Source organism: Pinus tabuliformis, chromosome 7 (assembly GCF_031772625.1).
Source record: "Pinus tabuliformis cultivar Carrire ecotype Pingquan chromosome 7, CPIR1, whole genome shotgun sequence".
Lineage (NCBI taxonomy): Eukaryota > Viridiplantae > Streptophyta > Pinopsida > Pinales > Pinaceae > Pinus > Pinus tabuliformis.
The window spans coordinates 2,028,811,113-2,028,836,732 of NC_142293.1; the positions used below are offsets into that span (position 1 = coordinate 2,028,811,113).

At 40.7% G+C, this 25,620-nt stretch overlaps 1 protein-coding gene across 2 annotated transcripts in view; it reads right to left on the minus strand.

Moving 5' to 3' along the window:
• Positions 1–25,620, minus strand: part of LOC149256637 (asparagine--tRNA ligase, chloroplastic/mitochondrial-like) — a 346,887-nt gene that overhangs the window by 302,402 nt on the left and 18,865 nt on the right. For both annotated transcript variants that reach the window (XM_089460808.1, XM_089460807.1), the window contains exons 2-3: positions 10,389–10,457; positions 9,167–9,277 (exon numbers count right to left, since the gene is read on the minus strand). In XM_089460808.1, the coding sequence (XP_089316934.1) occupies positions 9,167–9,277; positions 10,389–10,457 (180 nt within the window). The remainder of the gene's footprint in view (positions 1–9,166; positions 9,278–10,388; positions 10,458–25,620) is intronic.

Sequence of the window (25,620 nt, forward strand, 5' to 3'; positions counted from 1 at the left end):
TATCTAGGCTCCCTCTTAACTTAGGGAGATCAACTTCTTTCTATGACATCGGAGAATCTTTCATGGCTTCCATCCTTCTTATCAAAGTCATCTTGATCATCATCATTCATATAACTTCCTTTATCATGCTTATCAATCAAATCAACTTTACTTACGAATATCTTCAGCATCTTGAAGATTATGTACCTGCACAACTTAGATAGCAAGTACAACCAACTACATATATAGAAGCATGAACTTAACTATATCAAAATCATATAATAATGGAAGCATTGGACTTTAGACATCAAATACCTAAACTTAGTTAGGTTCATAATCAACAAGAGACACATACTTTTATACTTCAACTTCTTGCTAGGGTTTTGTCATAATTCCTAAATTTCATCATCAAGACTTCGAGCAACTCAATCAAAATAACGATCTACATTATATCTAGGGTCTCAATATTTCTGCCAGATATATGACATACTCTAATATAATATATTGCAAACCCTAAAAGAAATTCAAACAAGGAAAGTTCTATAATGCATCCAACAACTTTAGAATTCATATGTTAGACTTGTACTAGGATTTAATGCAAACCCTAGATTCCATCTTTGAGATATTAAGCTTCAACAATCAAAACCAATCACAGCACAATCTAAGCTTTGAACAATATGACCAACCTTTTTGTAAACCCTAGATTTTATCATCACATTAGAAACAATATCATCACATCATATCCTAGAATATCAAACTTCTACTAGGGCTTAGTTACAGACCCTAGACTTCGCACACTATAAGCATCAACAATTTGGTTAGCACATATGTTGGAGAGGTAAATCCCCTCTACGGACAGAGGCGATCCCACTAGCCCAAAATGGGTCTAGCAACAATCAAACAATGCTATCACGCAAGTTCCTAATTGCAAATTAAAGGCGGATTATGAGAACCTACTTGGATTCCAACGCTAGTGTTGTAGAAGAGTTGACACTCCCGTTCCTTTGCTCCGGCCGGTCACGATCCTCACGATCTCCGTGAATGGACACCTGCACATGCAAAGAACGACACGAATACAAGCATAAAATCCAATAGATGCAATTATATATCGGTCAGAAAAGATATAATCCAAACATCATCATAATGAACAGCAAGAATGGAACCATAATGATAGTCATCTATTATTGATAATCAACAAAGAAGAATACAACCATAGTTCTGACGTCGAATCCTCCTTTAGCTGGGTGATCAGCTACATATGTCTTGCAAAGCTTGTTGGGATTGGGAACAAGCCTCTCTCTCTTTGATTATGAATGCAAAGAAGACTCTTACAGCAATCTCTCAGACTTCTGATAGTATAATTCTCCCTATACTCCAAACTAGCTTGTCAAATGCAACAGAACAAGCTTTTATAGATGGAGGAGGAGGAAGAGATACAATGAATCCAGACATCCATGGGATTAGCATTATCCTCGAAAAGCTATTATGGATAGAGATACGATGAATCTCGACATCCATGAGATTGGCATTATCCTTGAAAAGCCTCATGAGTCGAAAGGAAAAACTTTCGGGCGTGCGTTTGTTAAAAAGCTTTCCCAAACTTGGTTGGCGCGGGTAAGACTCTGAGACAGAGCGCCAACTGGCGTGCCCTCTTTGGAGAATTTCCCCCATTGGCGCGGGTGATACACTGTGGATCCGCGCTAATGGAAAAAGAGGACTTTTTAAGGATATTCTGCAGGAGATGTCTTCAAGGCATATGAAGTCCATACTTAGGGGAACATAATGCAAGTGTTTTCAAGTTATGTCACTACTTCTCACAGGTCCCGGAATCAGTCCTCCAAAGTATGGGAAAGGGGTAACAGGGATGGTGACAAATGGTGACAAATTACTGTGTAACAACATATATCTAGGATTTCATAATCATGCACAAGCATATCAATATCCATTAGGTAAGCCCAAGACACAAATATCAATACATATTAAAGTTAGACATATAAAGATCTTGATTAGGCTAGGGTTTTGATCAGACAGACAAACATACACGCAGGATTCATTCCCAGGAGCTTACTCTCGATACATAAGGGTTTTACTCATAAACCCTAGTTTACCAAGACCTCAAGGTCTAGGAACACATTACCATCCAACCCTAAAGAACTAGGGTTTCCATAATAATACTAAAACTCCAAACATGACATTACCATCAAAACCCCTAATATCAAAAGAATAGTATTTTTCTAGATTTCATCAGTAACCCTAAGTAGACTAGGGTTTTTCACATTAGTATTGACATATCCTTAGGTTAGGGTTTTTCAGAGAACCTTTTAGGGTTCCACAAACATGATGTTTTTAATGAGGGTAGATTCAATCTAATGATTAATTACCCAAACAAGAATCTTTATGATTCAAAGGTCCTAGACATAACACTTGTTAGTAATGTCAAGCACATTTAAATGAATCTAAGTTGCACGAAACACCGAAACGTTTTGGAGTTTCCAAAATGGGTATGTTTAGAAACGTCACCTCCCAAAAATGGAAATGTTGGTCAAAACGTCATATATATATATATATAAGTGAATAACGCATTATCTTGCAAGAAAAAAGGGAATAAGACACATAGATGATAATTTAGAAGGAAAAACAAGTTTATATTAACTCTAATAGATGATTACATGATGGCCGAGTTTCAACTGAGTCTCAGCCAAGTTTCGGAGTTTTAGGTACTGGTACGGCCCGAAATGTCAGGTTCCTTCAAGTTTCGTGCAACATAGAAATGAATATACCTCTATCACGAAGAAAACAAAATTTATGATCTAAAACATACCTTTGAGTTGGTTTCTAGACAAACCTTATAGGACATCAATTTCAATGCTTTGTCTTGTGAGATCTTCTCCATAGTCCTTGAGCATATCAACAAGCTTTTCCTAAACAAGGAAAATATAAAAGGAAATGTTATTAGCATCTAGATAAGAAAAAGGAAAACCAAATATAAAAGATAATACGAGTAAGATACTTATCTTTGGAAAATTGGTGAGGGATCCCTCTTAATCCAATCTCGAGGTATACCTATAACTTTAAAAAAACAATTCAACAAGGTTTTTCCAAAGCATGTTAAACCTATAAGTACTAAAAAGCAAAATACAAAACAATTCAAAAACTTAAAGTAGAGGGACTTAGTAGTATAAGTCCTTTATTTTCGATTCTTTGGTTTTGTTCTTCTTTGGAGATCCTTCTTCGGCAACATTTGCTTGATCCCTATTTCTCTTTCTATTCCTCGGATTCTCAAGACAATCACTTCTATAGTGACCCATCTTGTGACAATTGTAGCATTTGATTTTGGATAGGTCTACCTTCCTTCTAGGCCCTTTAGACTTCTTGAAGGTTCCTTTGTTCTTGTGATGAGCGGAATAGGCATTTGAAACTTTCTCCTCTTCATTCTCTTTGTTGCTTACTAATGAAATTCTGACTTCTTCTTGACTACATGCATTCCATAATTGTTTGAATGTAGGAGTTTCCTTCCAACTATTGAGACCTAATGAAAAGGCACTCCAAGATGTTGGTAATCCTAGAAGTGCAATGATTACAAGCTCCTTTTCAGGTACTATCTCATCGATTGCCTGGAGTTCATCTCTGATTCTAGTTATTCTTACAAAGAAGGATGAAACAAAGTCTTCCTTTGTCACCTTTATAGTTCTTAGTTCATTCTTAAGACTTGCTACTTGACTAAGATTCTTGATTGTGAATAATTTGGATAATGCCTCATATATCTCTTGAGCAAAACCAATGTTGGATATATATGGGATAAGGTTATCCTTTATTCTATCCACCATTAGTTTCATGGCCAATATCTTTGTTTCTCTAAACTTTGCCTTTTCTGTATCACTTGACTCATTTGTAGGCTTCTTTACTTTTCCTTTGACTAGATCCAAGACTTTATTCTTCTCGAGGATGAGATCTATCCTCTTTTTCCATGCCCTGTAATTGGATGCTCCTTCTAATTTGTTTTCTCCCTTCATTGAGTTAGACATTGTTCTTGAAGATGGTAGGCTTGACTTCTTATATGATCATTTTACTTGATAACTCTTTATTCGATCTTCTTAAAACTCCTTATTCTCCTTTTAATAGATCTTCAAGCTGCCTTTTTCCTTCTTCTTCACCTTAGCTCTAAAACCATGTTATAAAATCAGAAAGGCAAAAAGATTTTATTTATGTTGATAATTACTTGTGATATTCTTATGTTCCTTTTAACTTTCTTTTGTTCTTCTTTTACTTTAGTTCATCAAGCAATTACCAAAACAATAACATGAAGATCATAGACACCAGATGTAGGCAGGCAGCCAAGGAAAAACCCCTATCTAGGTGAAAACTTAGTCAACAACTCTTCCTTTAATAGTTCACGAGATAATCCAAGACTTCTTGACCTAGACACAGACTTCCTCCAATCACCAAGTCAGCCCTTCCTTTCTTCTGCAAATGATAACCTTCCAGTAACTTCGACCTAGCACTTTGATCTTCAACTTCCCCAACAACAAAACTTCGACCTAGCAGAAAACTTTGACCCAGCAGAAACTTCAACCCAGCAGAATCTTCGACCCAGTAGAAACTTCGACCCAATAAAATCTTCGACCCAGTAGAAACTTGAACCCAACAGTAACTTCGACCTAGCAGAATCTTCGACCTAATAGAAACTTCAAACCAACAGTAACTTTGACCCAACAAAATCCAGAATTTCGACCTTCTGAGCAATAGAATTTTGACCCAGTAAATCCACATGTGTGAGAGAGAGACAACCCATAAAACTTCAATTTTTCCTTTTCCAAAAAATCTCCTCCTTCTGCAACTTTGCACTTTTTTTGCTTCCTCTTCTTGGATATCAAACTTGTGTGAGAGTATCTTCCAAATGAATCGAACTGCTTGTATATATACCCTTTTCCGAAGTTCAAATTACCCTCATGTAGGTCAACTTAGTGTGGAGGTGACAAATGAATTATTTCACCCAATATTAATTATTTTTACATGATTCAAAAGCCCAAGAAGGATCTCTTTAAATGGACAATGATCTAATGACTCAAGACGACCTAGAAGTCCTCAATGGGGACTTTGACCTAAAACATGATGACCCAAGCATGAAACCCATGCTTTAACAAGTCATAATAATAATAATAATTTCTTTTCTTCTTTTTTTCTTTCTTTTGATAAATACATTTCATTATGACTCAAATACAATTATGAAGACCAAACTTAGTTACATTCTTCAACAAGTTTGAGTCAAAACCATGTTCTTCGTGCTTTTAAGTTTTCTAGGTCTTTCTAAGACAAAGAATAATATTGGTCATGTGTCATAGTCCCATTTGGACTCATTGTAATAACAAAAGATATTTATTTTATCAAGAAAGCCATTTTGTATCCCAAGACCAAGTCGGCCTAAGAGAAGATCAAGTTGGCCTAAGGGAGAGCTATTCTGTTGTAAAATGTAACTAGGTTCGGTCTTCATAATGACATGTAATTATGATCTTTGTAAATGATGAAAAGAAGAGAATAAAATTATTTTTGTAATGCCTTGCTTCATGGGTTTCATGAGCAAGAGATTTTATTTGTTAGTGGCTCCCATTGAGAGCCTTAGGATTTATCATTAGAGTCATAGAATTAATGTTATGTATGAAGAGCTCTTCTTGAGCATGTATAAATTATATATAAGTCTATATAGCCCTCCAACGATGAGCACACAATCCTCTCTAACATGTTGGCTTCAAAGAGCAGCAACTAACTCATGTCGGCTTCTTGTTATGGAGACACACCGGTTCATATACTCATGTCAGCTTTTATATGACGGACATACCACTATAAATAGCAACCTCGGCCCAATTCACAAAGAAAGAAAATTCGAACATCACTCTCTGAGTTTTTCGAATGAATGTGATAGAAGACAAGTTCAGGTTATCTCTAATTCGCATAACCAATTCAATGAAGGCTAGAATTCGGTGAAGGCTACAGTTTAGTGAGAAGTAAGGGAATTTGGATCCCTCTAAGATTCAAGTCACAGTGACAGCGAAGAGGTGCCAAGTTAGGATGTCAAGTTCGGATAGAAAAGGAAAGGACTGCGAAGAAGAAAGGAGGGGACAGTAAGGATGATCTCGGTCAATAGAAGCTCGGATCTCTTTCTGAGTTTCGAATGGATGCATCACAGTGACAAGAAGAGAAGCAACCTCAAATCACAGTGTCAAGGGTTCATTACTGTGACAAGAAAGAAAGGTCTTGATGAAGGGCAGTGACTTTGACTCGGTGTCACTACTGAAGAAGAAAGTTCGGTTTCCTTGACAAACACAGTGATCACAATTGGGTGTCATCACATATGGTGCGAAATCTGAAGTAGAAGGAACCAAGGAAGAGTAAATGAGAAGATGGAAGAGGACTTGTGTCTTGGTCTTGGAGAGGCTACTAGGTCAAGGGTCTTGGTCTGGTATTTGTCAATTGGAATCTCTATAAGAAGAATTTGTGCGGGTTTTCCTCTTAAAGAGTGAGAGATTTTGGCCCTGGCTCATAGCCTACATGATGTGCCTCTTGTCTATTTATGTTTATGCATTGGTTATTGTTTGATGAAGTAGAACACTAATAATCTAACAAGAAGAAGATCATAATCTAAAGAAGTAAAAAGCATTCACAAGCAGCCACTAATGAACAAGAAATCATTTAATGCTAATGCCCTAGATTTCTCAACATATTCGACCCCTCAAGAAGGTTATAAATACAAGGAGCTCAACCTCATTTGAGTCACTCATCCAAGACAAGTTTGATCTGCAATAGCGAAGGAGAAGAAGAGCTAGAACAACGAGGAAAGGAAGGAAGAATTAAAGTTTCTTGGGCTAAATCTCTCTCTTTGTCCAGACGTGCGAAGTTACGGTTTCTGTGAAGCTGCAGTTGCAAGAGGTCAAAATTGCAAGGTTGGAATTCTAAGGAGTAGTTGTTGGGCCAAATTTTTAGGATGAAGTTGCAGTAGGTCGAAGATTGGAAGCTACCATAGAGAAGATCTTGCTAGGGGCTGACTTAGTGCTTGGTAGGGTTGTTGGCTTTGGTCTTTGGGTCTTGAAAGTCTCTTTGTAAGCGGATTCTATATAAGAAGACGAGCATTTTTCTAGGTTTTCCCCTTGGAGGGGTTTTGCCTTGGCTTAGAGCCTATATCTTATGTACTATGTCTTGTTGTGATCTTCGTTGTTTTGATAATTTTTTGATGAACTAAATCTAATAAAGTAATAAAAAGGCCAACACACATCACAAGTAATTATCAAGTTAAAGGAAAATCTCTATAACATCTAAGTCTCCTGATTTTCCAACAATCCTTTGCCTACAAAAATGACTAGCAAGAACTTGACTCACCTGGGTCGTTCCATTAGCCTTCAGTTCTCACACAAGCCTTATTTTACCCTTGTCGTAGCACCATTTCTTTCCTACTACAGGCTTTTGGCTGTGCATCGTCTGCTCCTTTAGACAACATCCAACAATTGGTCTTTATTGTTCAACCCTCAGTCACATAACAAACCGTTGTCAAACCCTTCTTTTGCCCTCGGCCCTCCTCCTTTTCTAGGCCAAGCTAACCTCGGCTAGGTCTATTCCTGCTGATCTAGGTTGTGGCTTCCCTTGGTCTACTCCCTATCTGGTTGTTCTCAGCCTCACTTAAGCCTTCCAGATTTCCTAGGCCTGTGGCCCCTTCACAACAGCCCACAGTCACCCTTATCTTAGCCTCGGCCCCTTCACAACAGCCCACGACCACCCTTATCTAAGCCTCAGCCCCTTCAAAACAGACTCATTTGGCCTCTTAACAAAGATGTGCAGCTACAACATCCATAACACACAACTTGGTTCGTTGCTTAGCTAGGCCTGCGGCCTTCTATGGCACATTCTAAACCCTACATCCAACCCTAATACACCATGACAAACCTTTTTCTAGCCTTAGCCAAGCCTTCTTCGACAGTTATTTACTTAAGCCAACCTCAACCCTCCACAAACAAACCCTTTGAGGCTTGCCTACTCGACCCTTCTAGCTAACAAGGCTGAATTGGGTTCCTTGTCAAATGGACTTCAGCCTCCCTCCTAGTTGGTTGTGGCTTGCTAGTCCACTCGGCCCTCTTAAGACAGATCACACTTCTTGTTGCCTGCGGCTAGGGCAAACCAGCCCTTCCTAACTCGGCCTCCTACTAGCTATCCTTGCTGCAGCTATCCTCCAAGGTTTGTGGCTCTTCTAGGGCTCTCATTCTCCACACACGTAGTCCATCTCATTGTGTGATTAGGCCTCTCCTTTGGCCTATATTTATAGCTCTTGTCTAAGTGTCTTGGGGGTCTTCTTTGTCCTTCAAGAAACCCTCACTTTACCACTCAATAACAAATTAGAATATAATATTAATTTCTATGGGTACCAAGCCCATTGCTTTGGGTCCAAAACCCCAACCCTTGAGTATCTTACCCACAAGTTCACTTTTTGTGGGTTTTCATCTCTCAAAAATTCCTTCCAAGCTACCCAAATTTCAACAAATTCATGCTATTTGGTGGGTAACATGATTACAGATATATGTAATATAATGCTCTGTGATAAATACAATGATGCACTACACACTTTTATATAGAATTAGATCTAGGTTGATAAGGCCTAACGCCAAAATATATGATCACTCGAGTCACACATTAATAATACATGATAGTGACGTGAATGATATTAATAACATTAATGACCCATTGAGTCAAGATTATTTTTTAAACACTAACAATGTGCATGCATGTTTAACCCTGCATGTCAATATAAATTGTGTATTTGTTAACAATATTAGATAGTATTGAAAATGCATGTCAAATAAACATGCAAATAGGATTCAGTTGAATAGTCTCAGACCACCAACTAGATACATATATCAAAGATATAAAATCATCCTATCATAGTGCTTGGGACATTCAATATAAATGTATAATTCAAATATGGCAGCATCCCTATAGCAAGTCATATTTGTGAGGAAATCATATTGATCATGTTGCTTTCTTATGCTTGTTTGTCTTCTTTCTCATTCGAGAGAATGTGTGGCAGGGGGTTGAAAGAAAGAAACATGTGGAAAGAAATGACATTTCATATAAAATCTAAAATACAATTTGAAAGACATGCCACACAAAGAAAAACATGAGCAAAACACTCTCCTTTTTATCTTACCAAAACAAGTTTTGTTGTCCTCAATTCCACACTCTGCTTGGAGCCTGTACTGGCTACTAAAACACCATCGATAAAGATAGATGCCCCTGTTGTGATCAAGCCAGACTCAACCTGTTACAATAACACAGAAAAATGGCACCTTATATGAATGCTTTGACATTTCCAACCAAAGTCAATCTTTGTCTCCCTACTGCAGCAACCTACAATAATATGAGAAGGCCAAGGGAGAGATCCACTGGCAGAGGTTACTACTATATTCACATACAATAAGAATATGAAAATAAAGAGATTCTGGCCACCTTAGATAAAAGCATAAAGATGCATAATAACTAACCACTGTAAAGACTTAAGATACAGAAGAGTCTCGGAGTGGGACAAAAGGGGGTACATATATTATAAATAGCAACAATAGAAGGTGTCCAAAGACATGCTGTGAAAACTTCTTGTTTGTAACACCACATTTCTAAGGGTGAATTTTGCTTTTCAAAACAATACAAAGATCCAGAAAAGTTAACATAGAACTGATTAATAGATTAATTGATGAATCTAAAACATGCAAGATAATTTTTGACCAATACTCTGCTTCATTGATGTTAAAGCATTTGCACATTTATCACATATTACTCTTGATGTATTTAACAGTTAATAAGATCATGAATTTATTACAGAAAATATCCATAGTCCATGGCAAGGAAAGCCTTTTGCACCCCAACCGATCTTGGCCATGGTTCACAAGTTTGTAGTTTCTTCCATAACTCGAGTCAAAAACATTTTTCAAGTTTGCACCTTCAACCAATCTGGCCAAGTATCTTTTCAGCACTGGGTCGCTAAAATTTCGCAGAGAACTATTACGGTATAGAACTAATTGGATAAAGTATATCACTGACTCCAAAGTTATATCTAATTACCCCAGAATACAATCTGATGGAGTAACAACCTCGGAAATGCTTAAACAAAAAGAACATCATGGATTGTAAGACTGAGTCAGTCAAATGTCAATTACTTCGACCTGCCAAGAAAGGAATTATATAGGTAATGAAAAAACATTTTTATATAATACACTCATAAATAAGTGAACTAGAAACGGAAACACTATTTCCAAATATATAATAATAGCCATCTAGATAGAGCCATAGTTAACACAGCTCAGGAAAATGAAAAGCACACAACCTCTAGGGAAGAGCATTATTTAAGTTTTATCAAGCAAGAAAAGAAAAAATACCTTGTCATATCCCTCAATATCAGAACCCATCACACACTGCAAATTTGAGAGACAGGACCCATCATTTACCTGAAAAAAGGCCACAATTTAGCAACAAAAGACCAAGGAAACGGGTCTCTTATTTAAAAAATAGAGAAATTCGAAATCCAACTTGATCCCAGATAAGAGAAAAGGACTCAAACATAAAATCAAGAGCACATCATTAGAGATATACAACATTTTTCTAAATGATATTTTAAATTGTTTAGGGGAAGCATCAATAACTCAGCTTTATATTGACTATTGCCAATATATATGTTATATTTCAGTACTTTGCAAATAAATGCTGAATAAACAGATTTTAGATTCAATTACACTGTTCCTACAAACTACTTCAGCACATTTCAAACAATCTTGGTTTTAATTGTAAGTGATTCCAGCTAGAATTCTTTTTCAAAAGCTACAACGATGTTATGGGCATGCGAGATAAAATATGCTTGCACAAGATGTACAGAATATATTTGAAAATTGCATAAACAATTAAACAATGCTTAAGGAGACATTGCAATTGAATAATGTGATGTCCTTAAATTAGTTGAAGAGGTAGGTCATGATCTTGGGAGTCAATTGACAATAGTTGATAATTTAATATAGTCTGCTATATTATATTACATGTGTAGTCATGCAAGTTTGGCAGCTATCTGCCGTAGATTGGATCACTGAACCATGTATCTGCCCAGAAGATGCACACTGTTTAACAAATTTGGTGATTGAGAGTTTTGCCCTATAGTTTAGGTCCTTTGCCCAATGTTGATTTTCAAATGACCATAATTTCTCATCCAGGAGGGAGTTTTTAAGAGTGTGATATACCCCATTGGAAAGGTCATGGCGAGGATTATCCAACCATACTATCCATAGGCTCATTAGGACATCATAACCTCGTCAAAAACTCAATAAACTTGAAACCTCTTTGGCATCATTTGATTCATGAATGACATTGTTGCTTCCTTAGGCATTACCTTTGACATTTTGGAATTTATTTCAGATAAATATTTTATGGGTTTTGTTTAAATTTTTGAAATAAAATAGATCAGAGCTGGTATAACAAATCTAACAGATCCTCATCATGCCTTTTAGTGGCCACATTCGAGTCTTTGCCACACGCCAAAACACATTCATATTCACAAACTATAGAAGCAAACAGATTCAATGCACTACATATCTCCAAAAGCACTCCAACTTACATTACTCTTGTTACCCACCACTTCGTGGGTGATATCCCCAAGAGAATTTTTTCTCCGTGATGAGCCTCAGTTGGCAGCCTCCTACTAGCTCATTGTGCCATTTCTCTGCCACCTGAGCCAGCCATGTGGTCCCTCGCCCACCTGTATTGATCGTATGTTTGAAGGTGGGCCTCCCGAATATAAAGGTATGTCTTGTCATTTGGTAATTGAGTATTGGGTTTACTTATCATGGATAGTTTTGTGTATGGATTGACAGGGGGATTTGGCGGAAAGGGTGGGCTTAGTTTGTGCTCTTGTCCCCTTGATCTCTTTTGGTTGCTACCCTTGGATTTTAGTCCTGTGGGATCTCCTTTATTAACAATTTGGTTTTAGGCTCATACTACTTGGGAAACCCTGACTTTGGGTGCGTGGTCCCTGTGAAAATTTCTAAATCTAACAAATAAAAAATCCTACTCCAGTAAACTGATTTGCATTACCTACTTGCGTTCTTCATTTTAACAAGATATTTTCAGAATTATTCAGAAAATATTAATGCAAATGCACTGCAGCCTACACCAATATACAGATCAAGTACTGAAAAATAAATGAGACAACCACACAAAGGACACACTTATTTTTGGACTAAACATCCCCAGAAAAACCCAATGCGGGAAAACCGGTGCAACAGATATGAGGATTTTATTATTAAGCAGATTTTTTAATACAACTAGGGTGCCAAATCTGGCTCACCCAACAAAGAATAAACCCAGCAGAAGTACCTCTATCCAGAGATAAAGATTTTGGTTGATCCAGCGACTGGATGAAAAACACCACAAGTGACTATGTTGTCCCCAGTGTTGTGCAGCGATGGTTGCTCCCAACTTTGCGCTAGAACTGCGTCACCTCCTCTAGGAACTGCGTCACCCTCCCAGTGAGCCTTCCCGGCTCAGAAATCAATCTACTAAACTGATGCCCAATCTGCCTCACAGAAACCCCAACATTGCATCTGTGTCACTGTGTCAGCCCTCCAACCTCTGTGTCACCCTCATGGAGTTACATTGTCTCTCCCTGGTGCTGTGTTGCCTCTCTGTTATGTATTCTCGACCTTGGACGGAAGTCCCACTATCGAACTACCCCTCTCTGCACTAGAAGCTTACTCTGAAATTCTCAGCAAACCACACCCCAGAATTTCGATCTAGCTCAAGTGTTGCTCTCACTATGTGTATCCTCCAACTGACCCCAAGCCTTCCTTTATACTTTTCCTGTTGAGAAATAAATGGTCGTGATCTACTCTCTAATCAACGGCTAAGATTAAATTAGACTTGATCCTCGTCACTTAGAAGCTTCTCACCAATATTTACATTAGTTCACTTTAATTATTTTAATTTCCTAAGTTTTAACTTAGGCACCATTAAAAATAATTAATTATTTGAATAATATGCACTCTGGGTGGAATTTCTCCAAACGATTTATGGGTCTTGGAGATCTCGTGTGTTCTAGCCCCTCCACAAAATTTCGGAGCTAGAGCACATATGATGCTACCCAAAAATCAACACTCCCTCTTAGCGAGGAATGTGCTCTAGTAATACTTCCCAGCAGAAGTATCACATTGGTCCATGGCATCGGTCCTCTGCACTGCTGATGCTCGGCCTGCTACCCTTCATCCACTGCGTTGTTGCAATCTATACTGCTGCCCATGACACTGCCATTGTCACTATTGCATCCGTACTGCAACTCCCTCTCAATATGTTGCATCATGTTGCCCATAGCACTGCCACTGCTAATTGTTGCACTGCAACTCAGTTGTTGAGAAGTAAGCAACTGAAATGCCACCCAAAAGCTGACATGTTGGTCAATCTAGATGCCCTTTGACATTGAAGCTACCTCTACTGCTAATTCGTGTTGCCCCTCTGATGCTACTGCATTGTTGTTGTATCTGCTTTGTGCCTTCCGCACTGCTACAACACTCCACTACGCTGGTTCAGACTTTGGCGCTCTAGCTTTGCCACTGTTGCTCCATCATCCCTCGCACCCACTAACTCCCGTCATTCTGCTACCGTCATTAAGGGCTCCCGTAGCCATATGTAATCCAAGAGTTTGGGCACCTCAAGGATCCTGCCCTTTTATGTAGTCCTCTCGACTGTAGCTCAATATCGCCCCAACTCTTCTCTAGAGGTGCATGAGCACTCATGGCGCAATCATCATTATCCTCTTTGTCAGCTTGCGCTAGAGCAGCCTTCGAGTCAGACTTCTCTTCTTTGCCCTTCTTCCGAGGGCACTACGTGGTGAAATGACCCATTTCTCCACATCTGAAGCATCTAACTTTGGATATGTCCTCCTTTCATTTTTGTTGTCCTACTAATGCGAGAGTCGCGTCTTCCTCTTCCTCCTTCTTGATTCTGACCCCTTTGTTGTTGCTTCCTACCTTGGTCCATCGTTTGATCTCTTCCTGTCGAAGAGCTACCCACATCTCCTCCCAACTGGGAAGAGAAGCCTTGCCCAAGATGCTTTGGACAAAGGTTTCCTAGTCTTCAATGACTGCATTCAGGGCAGTCTTGACCATAAATTCAACATCTGGTGTAGCCCCCACGGAAGTTAGCTAGTCACAAATCCTTTGCAACCTGAGAAGGAAGGGATCGATTTCTTCTCCCTTCTACATCTGAAACTATCTCCGCTGACTCTCAAGCAACATCTTCCGCTGAACGGAAGTTCCCTCGTACAATGTGGTCAAGGCCTCCCACATTTCCCATGTTGTGTCTTTCTCAGCAATATGTGGGATCGCATGATTCTTAACTCCGTCCAAGATCATGCACTTTGCTTTTTCTTGAGCCTCCTCGTAATTCTTGAGAGGATCAGTATCAAGTGGAACAGCAACCGTCCTCAAGGCATAATCCTTGATGCAATTTTTATCCAAAACTACTAGGATCCTGGCCTTCCAGATGATGAAGTTGGATGCTCCATCCAACCTGTCCTGATCCCTCAGTCCGTTGACGGCCATCTCCGCTCAAAAGAATGTAGAACTGGTTCTCTTCTCCCTCTTTCCTTGCTGCCCCAGCAAAACTCGGAGCAGGATTTCTTTGGCGCTAGAAATCCTCTAAGGAACAAGCACCCTCTGAATTTCGATTTCCTTCATGGAAATCCTTCTGCCAACTACTGTCGAACCACCCTTCTCATCTCTCTTTGTTGTTGCTTAGCACTAGATCTAGATTTCTTGGCAAGAAATCTTCTAAGGAACTGATTCCCTCTACTTTGCTTCTGCCCCACTAGGTATTGTTCTGCACCAACAGAATCAGCACCCCACCAGCAACTCCAGATGAAATCTGTGCTGCACCTCTAGCCACGACAACCGAAAAAACGAGACTCAACAATCTCTGTGCTGGCCCAGTAACCACTGTGCCGCCCTCTACAACAACAACGGCACCCAATTAGGCTGACGCAGGCTCTGCGTGAGCCTCCCTTGGTGACTGCGTCACCCCTCCTCTGCTCTCTTGGCCTAAAATTCCATTGTCTCTCGAGACAGTTGTCTTCATGCACAGATTTTTCCTCTGTCCTTTCGTTGATGTCTTCAGTCCTCCTTGATCTGCAATCGCTCTAATACCATGTGAAAATTTATGAATCTAACAAATCAGAAATCCTACTGCAGTAAACTAATTTGCATTACCTACATGTGTTCTTCATTTTAACAAGTTATTTTCATAATTATACAAAAAATATTAATGCAAATACACTGCAGCCTACACCAATATACAGATCAAGTACTGAAAAATAAATGAGACAACCACACAAAGGACACATATTTTTGGACGAAACGTCCCTGAAAAACCCAATGTGGGAAAATCGGTGCAGCAGATATGAGGGTTTTATTATTAAGCAGATTTTTGAATACAACTAGGGTGCCAAATCCGGCTCACCCAACAGAGAATAAACCTAGCAAAAGTACCTCTATCCGCAGACACATATTTTGGCGAATCTAGCAACTGGATGAACAAACGCCATGAGTGACTGGGATGTCCCTAGTGTTGTGCAGCAATGGTTGCTCCCGGCACTGCACTAGAACTACGTCACCTCCTCTAGGAGCTACGTCACCCTCCCAGTAATTCTTCCCGAATCAAAAATCGATATGTTGAACTGATCCCCGATCTGCCTCACAGAAACCCCAGCGCTACCTCTGTGTGACTACGTCAGCCCTCCAGCGTCTGCGTCACCCTCCTGGAGCTGCGTTGTCTCTCCCTGGTGTTGTGCTACCTGTCTGTTATGTATTGTCGGCCTTGGACGAAAGTCCCACTGTCGAACTGCCCCTCTCTACACTAGAAGCTTACTCCAAAATTCTCAGCAAACCACACCCCAGAATTTCGATCTAGCTCAAGTGTCGCACTCACTGTGTGTATCCTCCAACTGAACCCAAGCCTTCCTTTATACTTTTCCTGTTGAGAAATCAACGGCAGTGATCTACTCTCTAATCAACGGCTAAGATTAAATTAGACTTGATCCTCATCACTTAGAAGCTTCTCACCCATATTTAAATTAATTCACTTTAATTATTTTAATTTCCTAAGTTTTAACTTAGGCACCATTAAAAATAATTAATTATTTGAATAATATGCACTCTGGGTGGAATTTCTCCAAACGATTTCTGGGTCTTGGAGACCTCATGTATTCTAGCCCCTCCACAAAATTTCGGAGCTAGAGCACATCCGGTGCTAACCAAAAATCAACAATCTCGTTCCTTTACCCGCATATATTACTCCCTTTCCACTCGCTATACCCCATTCATCATTTCTCCCACCTGGGTCCACATTTCCATTCTGGGTCCACATACGGCTAGCCTCCCTATTCCCTTGCCCCCACCTTGGGTCAGGCCTGGAATGATGCCCCGAAGGTTGAAGCAGTTAAAAGATAAAGGCATAATTGACCACATTTAACAGGAAATTGTACCACAACATGCAAAAGATGGCCGGGACAAAATAATTAGCACGTGGGCAAAAGCCAATGCATCAGCTCTACCCTAATCCATGGCCATCACCCTAGTCCATAGGTCCTAGATGAGTCTCCTTGATCATTCAAAAACCCATGATTGTCCCAACACCTGGAGGGCAATAAACCGCCCTACCTAAAAGGGGTAATCACTACCATATCTTACACATAATGCTCTTTTCCTTTGAGCCCCGAGCAGTGAATTAAAGAAAATTCATAAAAGGCAAAAGGCATATAAAGAAGGGTGGAAAAATCAAGGCCAGGGCACCTCATGTACCACGATTGCTCCCTCCTACACATTACATACCCAGGTATGGGCTTCCCCTTATCTAGCTACCCCTATGCCCCAATATATCGCCCAGGATTGCCCCTCTCATTCCCTACTCCATTCCACTTATTTATCACTTGCTACCTCCATTAGAGGTATGTAGCTTGGGCACACTATCCCCTTTAAGGGCTGAAACCACCTAATAAGGTACTCGGTTAACCCCCTTTGGAGCTTGGAGACACTAGCACATGCCAAAGCCCACCACAGAAAGGCATGCCATTATGAAGTACCCACTTTGTTATCCATGATTTGTAAACTCTTTTACCCGCTTATTTTAATGACTGGTTGTACTAGAAGCCTAGGGAACGCATTGGATCTTATGCAGGATTTCAGGTGGTTTCCATTTGGGTTTAGTCTCCCTATACGGGATCTTAACCCCAGAGGTCTACATTGGCACATATAGGGTCTGCATAGAGAGCCATTGGCCTCCACAGTAGCAGACAACACTCCATGGATCTTCATCGATGCTCAGAGACTACTAGCGATCTACTTTTGGGATGATGGTGATATGCTTGGTACATTATGCCCAGCAGGCCCCCATAGGAGCCCCACACTCTTGGCAGGTGTCACAAGACTTGTACGACGACATGGCAGCATTCATTCCACCACTCAAACCCTTTCAGAGGATCTACAGGCATCTCTGATTCATATGGAGACCCATGGAGTCGTTTATGTGCCCTCAGACCCACTGGGAGCACCACAGGTCTACTACTTGGAGAATAAGGGGTCACCCCCTTGTCCATCGTATTGTGAGGAATTTATTCCTCAGTGCACTTCAAGATATTATTAGGCTAATGGAGGGCCCCATGACATGTACATATTATTATTTGGCCCCTAGTGAGGCTTACTTTTCCACTTGTGAGCTAGTTTGGTGGGCTTGTCAACAATAGGGGTTTTATTTGCACATTATTTTATCATTAGGGGCTAATGTAGGCCCATAGGCTGATTCGAACTCCTTAGGAGGCTATATATTAATGTTAGATACATTCATTTGGATCATCACTTGACTTGGGATCTCTCTAATCATAGAGAACTTGGCATTTTTTTCCTTGGAGGATATTTTTTTGAGATGGATGAATTTTGACGTATGGATTTGGGCTATTTTTCTTGCCTTGGAGTTTTGTCTTGCAAACAAAATGTTGGTTTGACATATTCCAGAACATTGTAAGTAAATTTTGACGTCGTTATTCGTGTTGTTGCTTACTGCAAAAATTAGGGTTAGTTGTTGCATAATTGAAATGTGGAATTAAGCATGTTTTAGTTAATGTAATGTATGGGCTAATGTTATATGAATGAAATGTCTTAGAGATTATTTGTCTCGATAAGCTTTGCATAATTTGCTTTGAAGTATAAATGCTTGAAGGTCACGTTTCTTTTCTTTCTCTCAACATTGGATGACGCTGACTTTTTGGGCCTCCTTGATCAAGAAACCGAGTTCTTACTCATCATCTTCCTTGACTCCATATCCCCAAGTGAATTAGGCACTAATCCCTCAAAAAGGGTGATCATTTTAACCCTCTTTTTAGCCTTTTCCCCTTTTTCCCTAAGTCTAGCCCCATTAAATCACCTAGGGCATCAATTTCCCGGGAATTGACCCAAGGAAAAATTTTGATCTTCTACAGGCTACTGTGCAGGTGGGTCCCCTCCCTCTCCTCCAAATTTGAGGCAATTCTAAAGGTGGAATCTCTGGGAATTCCAAGCCCTACCTCTAAGATCGAATTTTGCCTAGGCATCCCCAAGGCTAGACCTCGACACGATCAACTCAACCTTTTGAATTAAATATTATTGTTTGGTCCTTTCCTTTCACCTTGTCCAGGATAGGGACATCATTGGTTGCTACATTCTATCCCCAAACCTGGAATGGGTCCACTTGGCCCCGTGTGGTCCCACTTCTCAATAAAGATTATTTTTCAAAGACCATTTGGGAATCCAAGTTTCCCAAGGATTATAGGGATTGAGAACCTCGTCTATAAGCCTATTCCTTATCCCTTAACCCTCCAATCCTCACCCCTTACCCCGGGAGGACCAAGTCCCTTACTTAAAGAGCAAGCAAGTTCCATTCTTCACTCCATCCTTGGGAAAGGGTTTCCAAGGTCACTTTCCACCTATCCATTGACATATACTTTACAAGTGATCCCTACACTATTAGGACTCCTCTCATCGGTAAAAGTCTGTAAAGGGCAAGGAGACTTCGTTGTGGTGACAATGGGTTAAGCCTCCACCATTGCCCTTAACCTAGCAATTGCCCTCTTAGGAACTCCTTTTAGGTCCCCTGCTGGTTTGAGTGGCAACAACTCCCATGTGACCAAATCTACAAGATGCCTCTCTTGGCCTATAAGGTCAATTTTAGCTTCAACTCTAACTCTGCCTCCATTTGTGGCTCATTTTACATGGATTACAAAGACAGGGTTGTTTATCTCCCACGACTATAGTGATTCTCACACATGTAGGGTTCAACCTCAATTTTCCAAGCCACAAGCTAGAACAAATAACCTTCCACTAGCTAACATGGTCTCTACTTCAAATCCTCACTACAAAAAACCTAGATTTTCCATGGGGTCCAAAATGGCTTTCACCAAACATTTGTAACTTGATTCCACTTGATTCCCTCAACACCCAACATGAAAATTTACTAGCGTACAACTCTTGAACCTATGTAAAATGCTCGAACATACAATCAACATGACTCTCAATAATGAAACTTGTCCATACCTATGATCTGTCATTCTACTAGATCATTATCCTCTAAGCATGCATCCTTTCTATAAAGCACAATGAAATTACCCAAGACCTAGGCACACACATCAATGCCAAGAACGCATTAACCCGATCTTCGACAATCCTTCATCATTTGGGCATTGGTCTAATCCATGGAAACTTCGACCAGGAGACAAGATCAATAACAAACCCACAAGCACCATGCTTTTGTGCAAGAGCAATAGGAACCACAGCATTCAATGTCAACATCACAACTTTCCAAAGCTTCGTGGAACCTAGAATATGCAACAAACTTCACATTGATTCCAGTTCCAAGGCGCTCCAAAATCATCTCCTTGGGTTCTCTCAAAACAAAATCATCGAGTGGATCCCCCTAACAGATCAATGCCTTTTAGCCCTTCATAGCCCATGTATTGCTCTAGAATTTCCAGCGACACTTTGCTCTTTAGCTATCAAGATTTAGATCTTATATTATATATACTTTTGAGTTTTATTATATAGGTGGACCTTGAAATTTGACAATGCATTAATACTCTTGTATTTAGCAATCAAATTAACCTTTTGTGATCATTTGTTGAGAATTAATAAATTTATCTTCTCTTATCTTATCTACATAAATCTAGTCACTTAGTAGATATATGCTCCATGTGACCATCCAGTTGTTGATTTGTGTAGCTTGGGGGGTACTCCAAGCCCTAGGGTTCAGGGTTTGGAGGGCAAAGCGCCACAAGGGTCACTTGTGGGCTTGGAACCCAAGGATGGGGTTTTGCACCCAATCATGTTTGGGGCAATTCCGGAAGCACATTTCTACATGTGATGGCATGAGACAATAGAGGGCAGAAAGGAGAATCCAACGCTTCGAGAATCGTCGAATTCCGAGTTGTAGAAGTGGAGAAATGAATTTTTGAAGTTGACAAATAATTATTGGTATTCAAGTCATGTAGGCTTGAAGTAAAATTGTCCAATAGATGTGTCTCTTCATGAATTCGTGGAGCCCCTTTATTGGTGTATAAATAAAGGGTGAATTGGAGTCATTAAGGCATCCATCCATGCAACGTTTTCTCTATACAAGGATTCGGTGGAGAAGGGAGATCTCTTGCCCTAGCCGCAACACAAAGGACGCAGAATAGTGAGGTATAGGAAGTTTGTTTCAGGGTTAAGACAGGATCCAAAGTGTTGTGATGAAGGCCGAGGGTGTTGGCTATTAGGCCGAGTTCTTCAGGGACAAAACGTTGTTGTTTGGAGGATTGTTTGGGCACTGTTTTGACGCTGGTTGCTACAGGAGAGTTGTTGTGCTAGGCTGCAGGCCATAGCACTACAGTTGGGCTTGCGTAGGAGGTGATCAAGGGTTGACACCTATCCCAAGTTGCAACGTAGCTTAGGAGGGGTTCTACTAAGGTGTGTCATAGGGTCGCAGCCCTTAAAGGGACTGTTTGCTGACTGTTGGGTGGATTTAGGGCTGTAGCAAGTGCCCTAACCAAGACTGTCACAAACAACGAAGTGCAAACATATTTACAACAGTGTTTTGGACGAGCATTGGGTCATGCATTGACCAGTTTGGATTAGTTTGATTGTGCAGCCTGTTGGTGCCGTATGCAGGAATATCCTAGGAGCAGAACCGATAGTGAGGTATTGGGTGCCATTGGTCTGATGGAGGGTAGCATGTTGGGTAGCCCTAGACTAGCAGTCTTGAAGTGACAAAGATAGTTGAAGATTGGGTTGCATCCTTATGAGTAGCTCTTTAATGGACAAAAGAGGCTACTAGAAGGTAGATTGAAGCTCGGGAATTGGCCAACCTAAAGAGTAGATTGATGAGCTCGTGTACATGCAGCAGAAGTGACATGCAGTTGTGTTATGCGGTAGCCCTTCTGGAGTCTCGATGTGTAGTGGCCTTGATAGACTAAGGCACAACTAGTGAGCAATACGGAAGCAAAGGACCGGCAGGACGATATATGACATCGAGTTTGACATTGTATCTTGTATACCATAGATGGTTGCATTAGATGGTTGCATTATTCAAATTTGGTTTAATATAATGAAGATTGGTGATTGTACAATTTTGTTAAAAAGTGTGTATATTTGTGCATATGTGATTTGTTGCTTTATATTTCTGTTGTGCAAAGTAGTTTATGATTGAGATTCTTGTCTTGGTAGCGTCAGTGATTTTAAGACTCTAACCTAGACCCAAGGTCGTGGAAATTCAACATGGTATCAGAGCATGTCTGAGCTACTTTGGAAGTAAGTAAATCAGAGTTGTGCACAGTGAAGTACAATGTGAGAGGGAGTTGGTCACATTGTAAGTGACGGGCTCACTACAATGTCAAAGTTGTAGGCAGGTCTCCGGTATGAGGACAGATTAGAATGGTTGTATACCATAGATGGTTGCATTATTCAAATTTGGTTTAATATAATGAAGATTGGTGATTGTACAATTTTGTTAAAAAGTGTGTATATTTGTGCATATGTGATTTGTTGCTTTATATTTCTGTTGTGCAAAGTAGTTTATGATTGAGATTCTTGTCTTGGTAGCGTCAGTGATTTTAAGACTCTAACCTAGACCCAAGGTCGTGGAAATTCAACATGGTATCAGAGCATGTCTGAGCTACTTTGGAAGTAAGTAAATCAGAGTTGTGCACAGTGAAGTACAATGTGAGAGGGAGTTGGTCACATTGTAAGTGACGGGCTCACTACAATGTCAAAGTTGTAGGCAGGTCTCTGGTATGAGGACAGATTAGAAGCGTTGTCCAACTATAGTCCTTGGAAGGAAAGGATCAAGTTGGTCTTGCAGGTCAACCGGATCTGGTAGTTCGCCGAAAAAGGGATCAAGAAGCCAATCGACCCTATGGAGTTGGAAATATATGAAGATTTGGATATGAGGGTGAGATTGATCATCCTAGATGGTGTGAAGGATGCCCTCATACCTCCTTTGTCCTGGAAGAACAATGCACATGAGATGTGGATGTCTCTTCAGAATTTGTTCCAGAATAAGAACAAGAATCGGGTACTGGTATTGGAGGATAAGTTGAAGTCCACCAAGATGATAAAGGGTGAAAGCGTGACCTCATATCTGACGAGATTGTCTCAGGTCAAATATGAGCTTGCTGCCATCAGTGTGACTATCTCAGATGGAGATATGGTAAGGATTGCCTTGAAAGGGTTCACTAAGGAATGGAAGCCCTTCATCAAAGGGATCGTTGCCAGGGAGAAGCTGTCAGACTGGGATAGGCTATGGGATGACTTCATTCAAGAAGAGTTGCAAGACAAGGATCTTCATCCAAAGAAGAAGTCTTTCGATGATAACGTGGCACTTGCAGTGCGAATGAAGGGTAAGCAAAAGGAGTACTTGAGTAAAGTCAAGAGTTTCAACTATGGCGAGATGGGTCATTATTTGTCAAGATGTTCGATGAAGAAGAAGGGAGATGATGAGAAGAGGAAAGGAAAGCAGCTTGTCGATGTTGCCACTTTAGCTGAGATAGATGATCTCACGGAGAGATTGGAAGAGGAGGACTTTGCTATGATTTCTCATTTCTCACAGGTTACTATCAATGAGGATGGATGGTACGTGGACAGTGGTGTGACGAAGCATATGACAGGGTCACGGGAGGTTTTTGAGACTCTACTTGAATGGGACTCGAAGTTGCACATAGTGTTGGGTGACAAGAGTTAGTTGGAGATCCAAGGATCGGGAGTTGTGCCATTCAGGATGGAGACAAGACGTGTGATGCAGGTCTAGGATGTACTATTTGTACCAGGACTCAGATATAGCGTGATTTCCGTCTCGATGATCAAGAGGAAGGGGTTTGAGGTCTTGTTCCAAGATGGGAAGGCAAGACTCAGGCCCAGAGGTTCTAAGTTCGATGGGATTGTACTCGGAGTTAGAGAGCATCGTCTCTACAGGTTCATGGGCAAGCTTGTATATCATGGAAAGAAGCAGGTGGAGCAGGTGCAAGTTCTAGAGAAGCAGGAGCTGGTGCAGGTACAGGTGTAGGCTTCAGAGGAGCAGATACAAGTTCCCAAGAAGAAGGTACACCTTCTCGAGAAGGTCCAGGTTCCAGAGACAAGGAGGGAGTCTAGTTCAAGAGGGAGCTTGCAGATTCAAAGGGAGACTCTACAATCAAAGAAGAGCGTGTGGTCAGTAGGGAGCAATAGTGCTCCTACACAATTGCCAAGAAGGCATCATGGAGAGAGTGGAAGACGCTACAGGATAAGAATAAGAAGCGGGGTGCTTCCAACAATGACAGCGACACTTTCGAGAAGGGCGTAGTTCACCATACATGGATTGCTACGATTGTGAGCGCCAGGAGTTAGGCAAGTGTTGAGAGCAGTGATGATGATGATGAGATACTTCCTAGTCTTGGAAGTACCTCCCTCGCTAAGAGGGAGTGTTGATTTTTGTAGCTTGGGAGGTAATCCAAGCCCTAGGGTTCAGGGTTTAGAGGGAAAAGCGCCACAAGGGTCACTTGTGGGCTTGGAACCCAAGGATGGGGTTTTGCACCCAATCGTGTTTGGGGCAATTCCAGAAGCACATTTCTACATGTGATGGCATGAGAAGATAGAGGGCAAAAAGGAGAATCCAACGCTTTGAGAATCGTCGAAATCTGAGTTGTAGAAGTGGAGAAATGAAATTTTTAAGTTGACAAATAATTATTGGTATTCAAGTCATGTAGGCTTGAAGTAAAATTGTCCAATAGATGTGTCTCTTCATGAATTCATGAAACCCCTTTATTGGTGTATAAATAAAGGGTGAATTGGAGTCATTAAGGCATCCATCCATGCAAAATTTTCTCTAGACAAGGATTCGCTGGAGAAGGGAGATCTCTTGCCCTAGCTACAACACAATAGAGGCAGAACAACGAGGTATAGGAAGTATGTTTTAGGGTTAAGACTGGGTCCGAAGTGCTGTGATGAAGGCCAAGGGTGTTGGTTGTTAGGCCAAGTTCTGAAGGGACAAAACGTTGTTTGGAGGATTGTTTGGGCACCATTTTGAGGCCAGTTGCTACAGGAGGATGGTTGTGCTAGGCCACAAGTCATAGCACTAGAGCTAGGCTTGCGTAGGAGGTGATCAAGGGTTGACACCTATCCCAGGTTGCAGCGTAGCTAAGGAGGGGTTCTACTAAGGTGTGTCGCAACCCTTAAAGGAACTGTTTGTTGATTGTTGGGTGGATTTAGGGCTGCAGCAAGTGCCCTAACCAAGACAATCACAAACAACAAAGTGCAAACATATTTACAGCAGTGTTTTGGAGGAGCATGGGGTCATGCATTGACCAATTTGGATCACTTTGATTGTGCGACTTGTTGGTGTCGTGTGGAGGACTTTCCGAGGCGGCGAAGAGTCCATCCTAGGAGCAGAACCAACAGTGAAGTATTGGGTGTCATTGGTCTGGTGGAGGGCAGCGTGTTGGCTACCCAAAGTAGCCCTAGACTAGCTATCTTGAAGTGATGAAGATAGCTGAATATTGGGTGAAGTTTGTAGCCTTATGAATAGCTCTTTGGTGGACAAAAGAGGCTATTAGAAGGAAGATTGAAGCTCGGGAATTGGCCAACCTAAAGAGTAGATTGATGAGCCTGTGTACATGCAGCAAAGGTGACATGCAGCAGTGTTAGGTGGCAGCCCTCCTGGAGTCTCAATGTGTAGTGGCCTTGATGGACTAAGGCACAACTAGTGAGCAGTACGGAAGCGAAGGACCGGCAGGACAAGATACGACATCAAGTTTGTACCATAGACTGTTGTATTATTCAGATTTGGTTTAATATAATGAAGATTGGTGATTGTACAATTTTGTTAAAAAGTGTGTATATTTTTGCATATGTGATTTACTGCTTTATATTTCCACTGTGCAAAGTAGTTTATGGTTGAGATTCTTGGTTTGGTAGTGTCAGTGATTTTAAGACTCTAACTTAGACCTAAGGTCGTGGAAATTCAACACCAGCCACAGTTTACACCCAATCACATGGATTTCTCTCACAACGATTTTTATGTACCAAATACTTAAAATAGAATAATAAACCA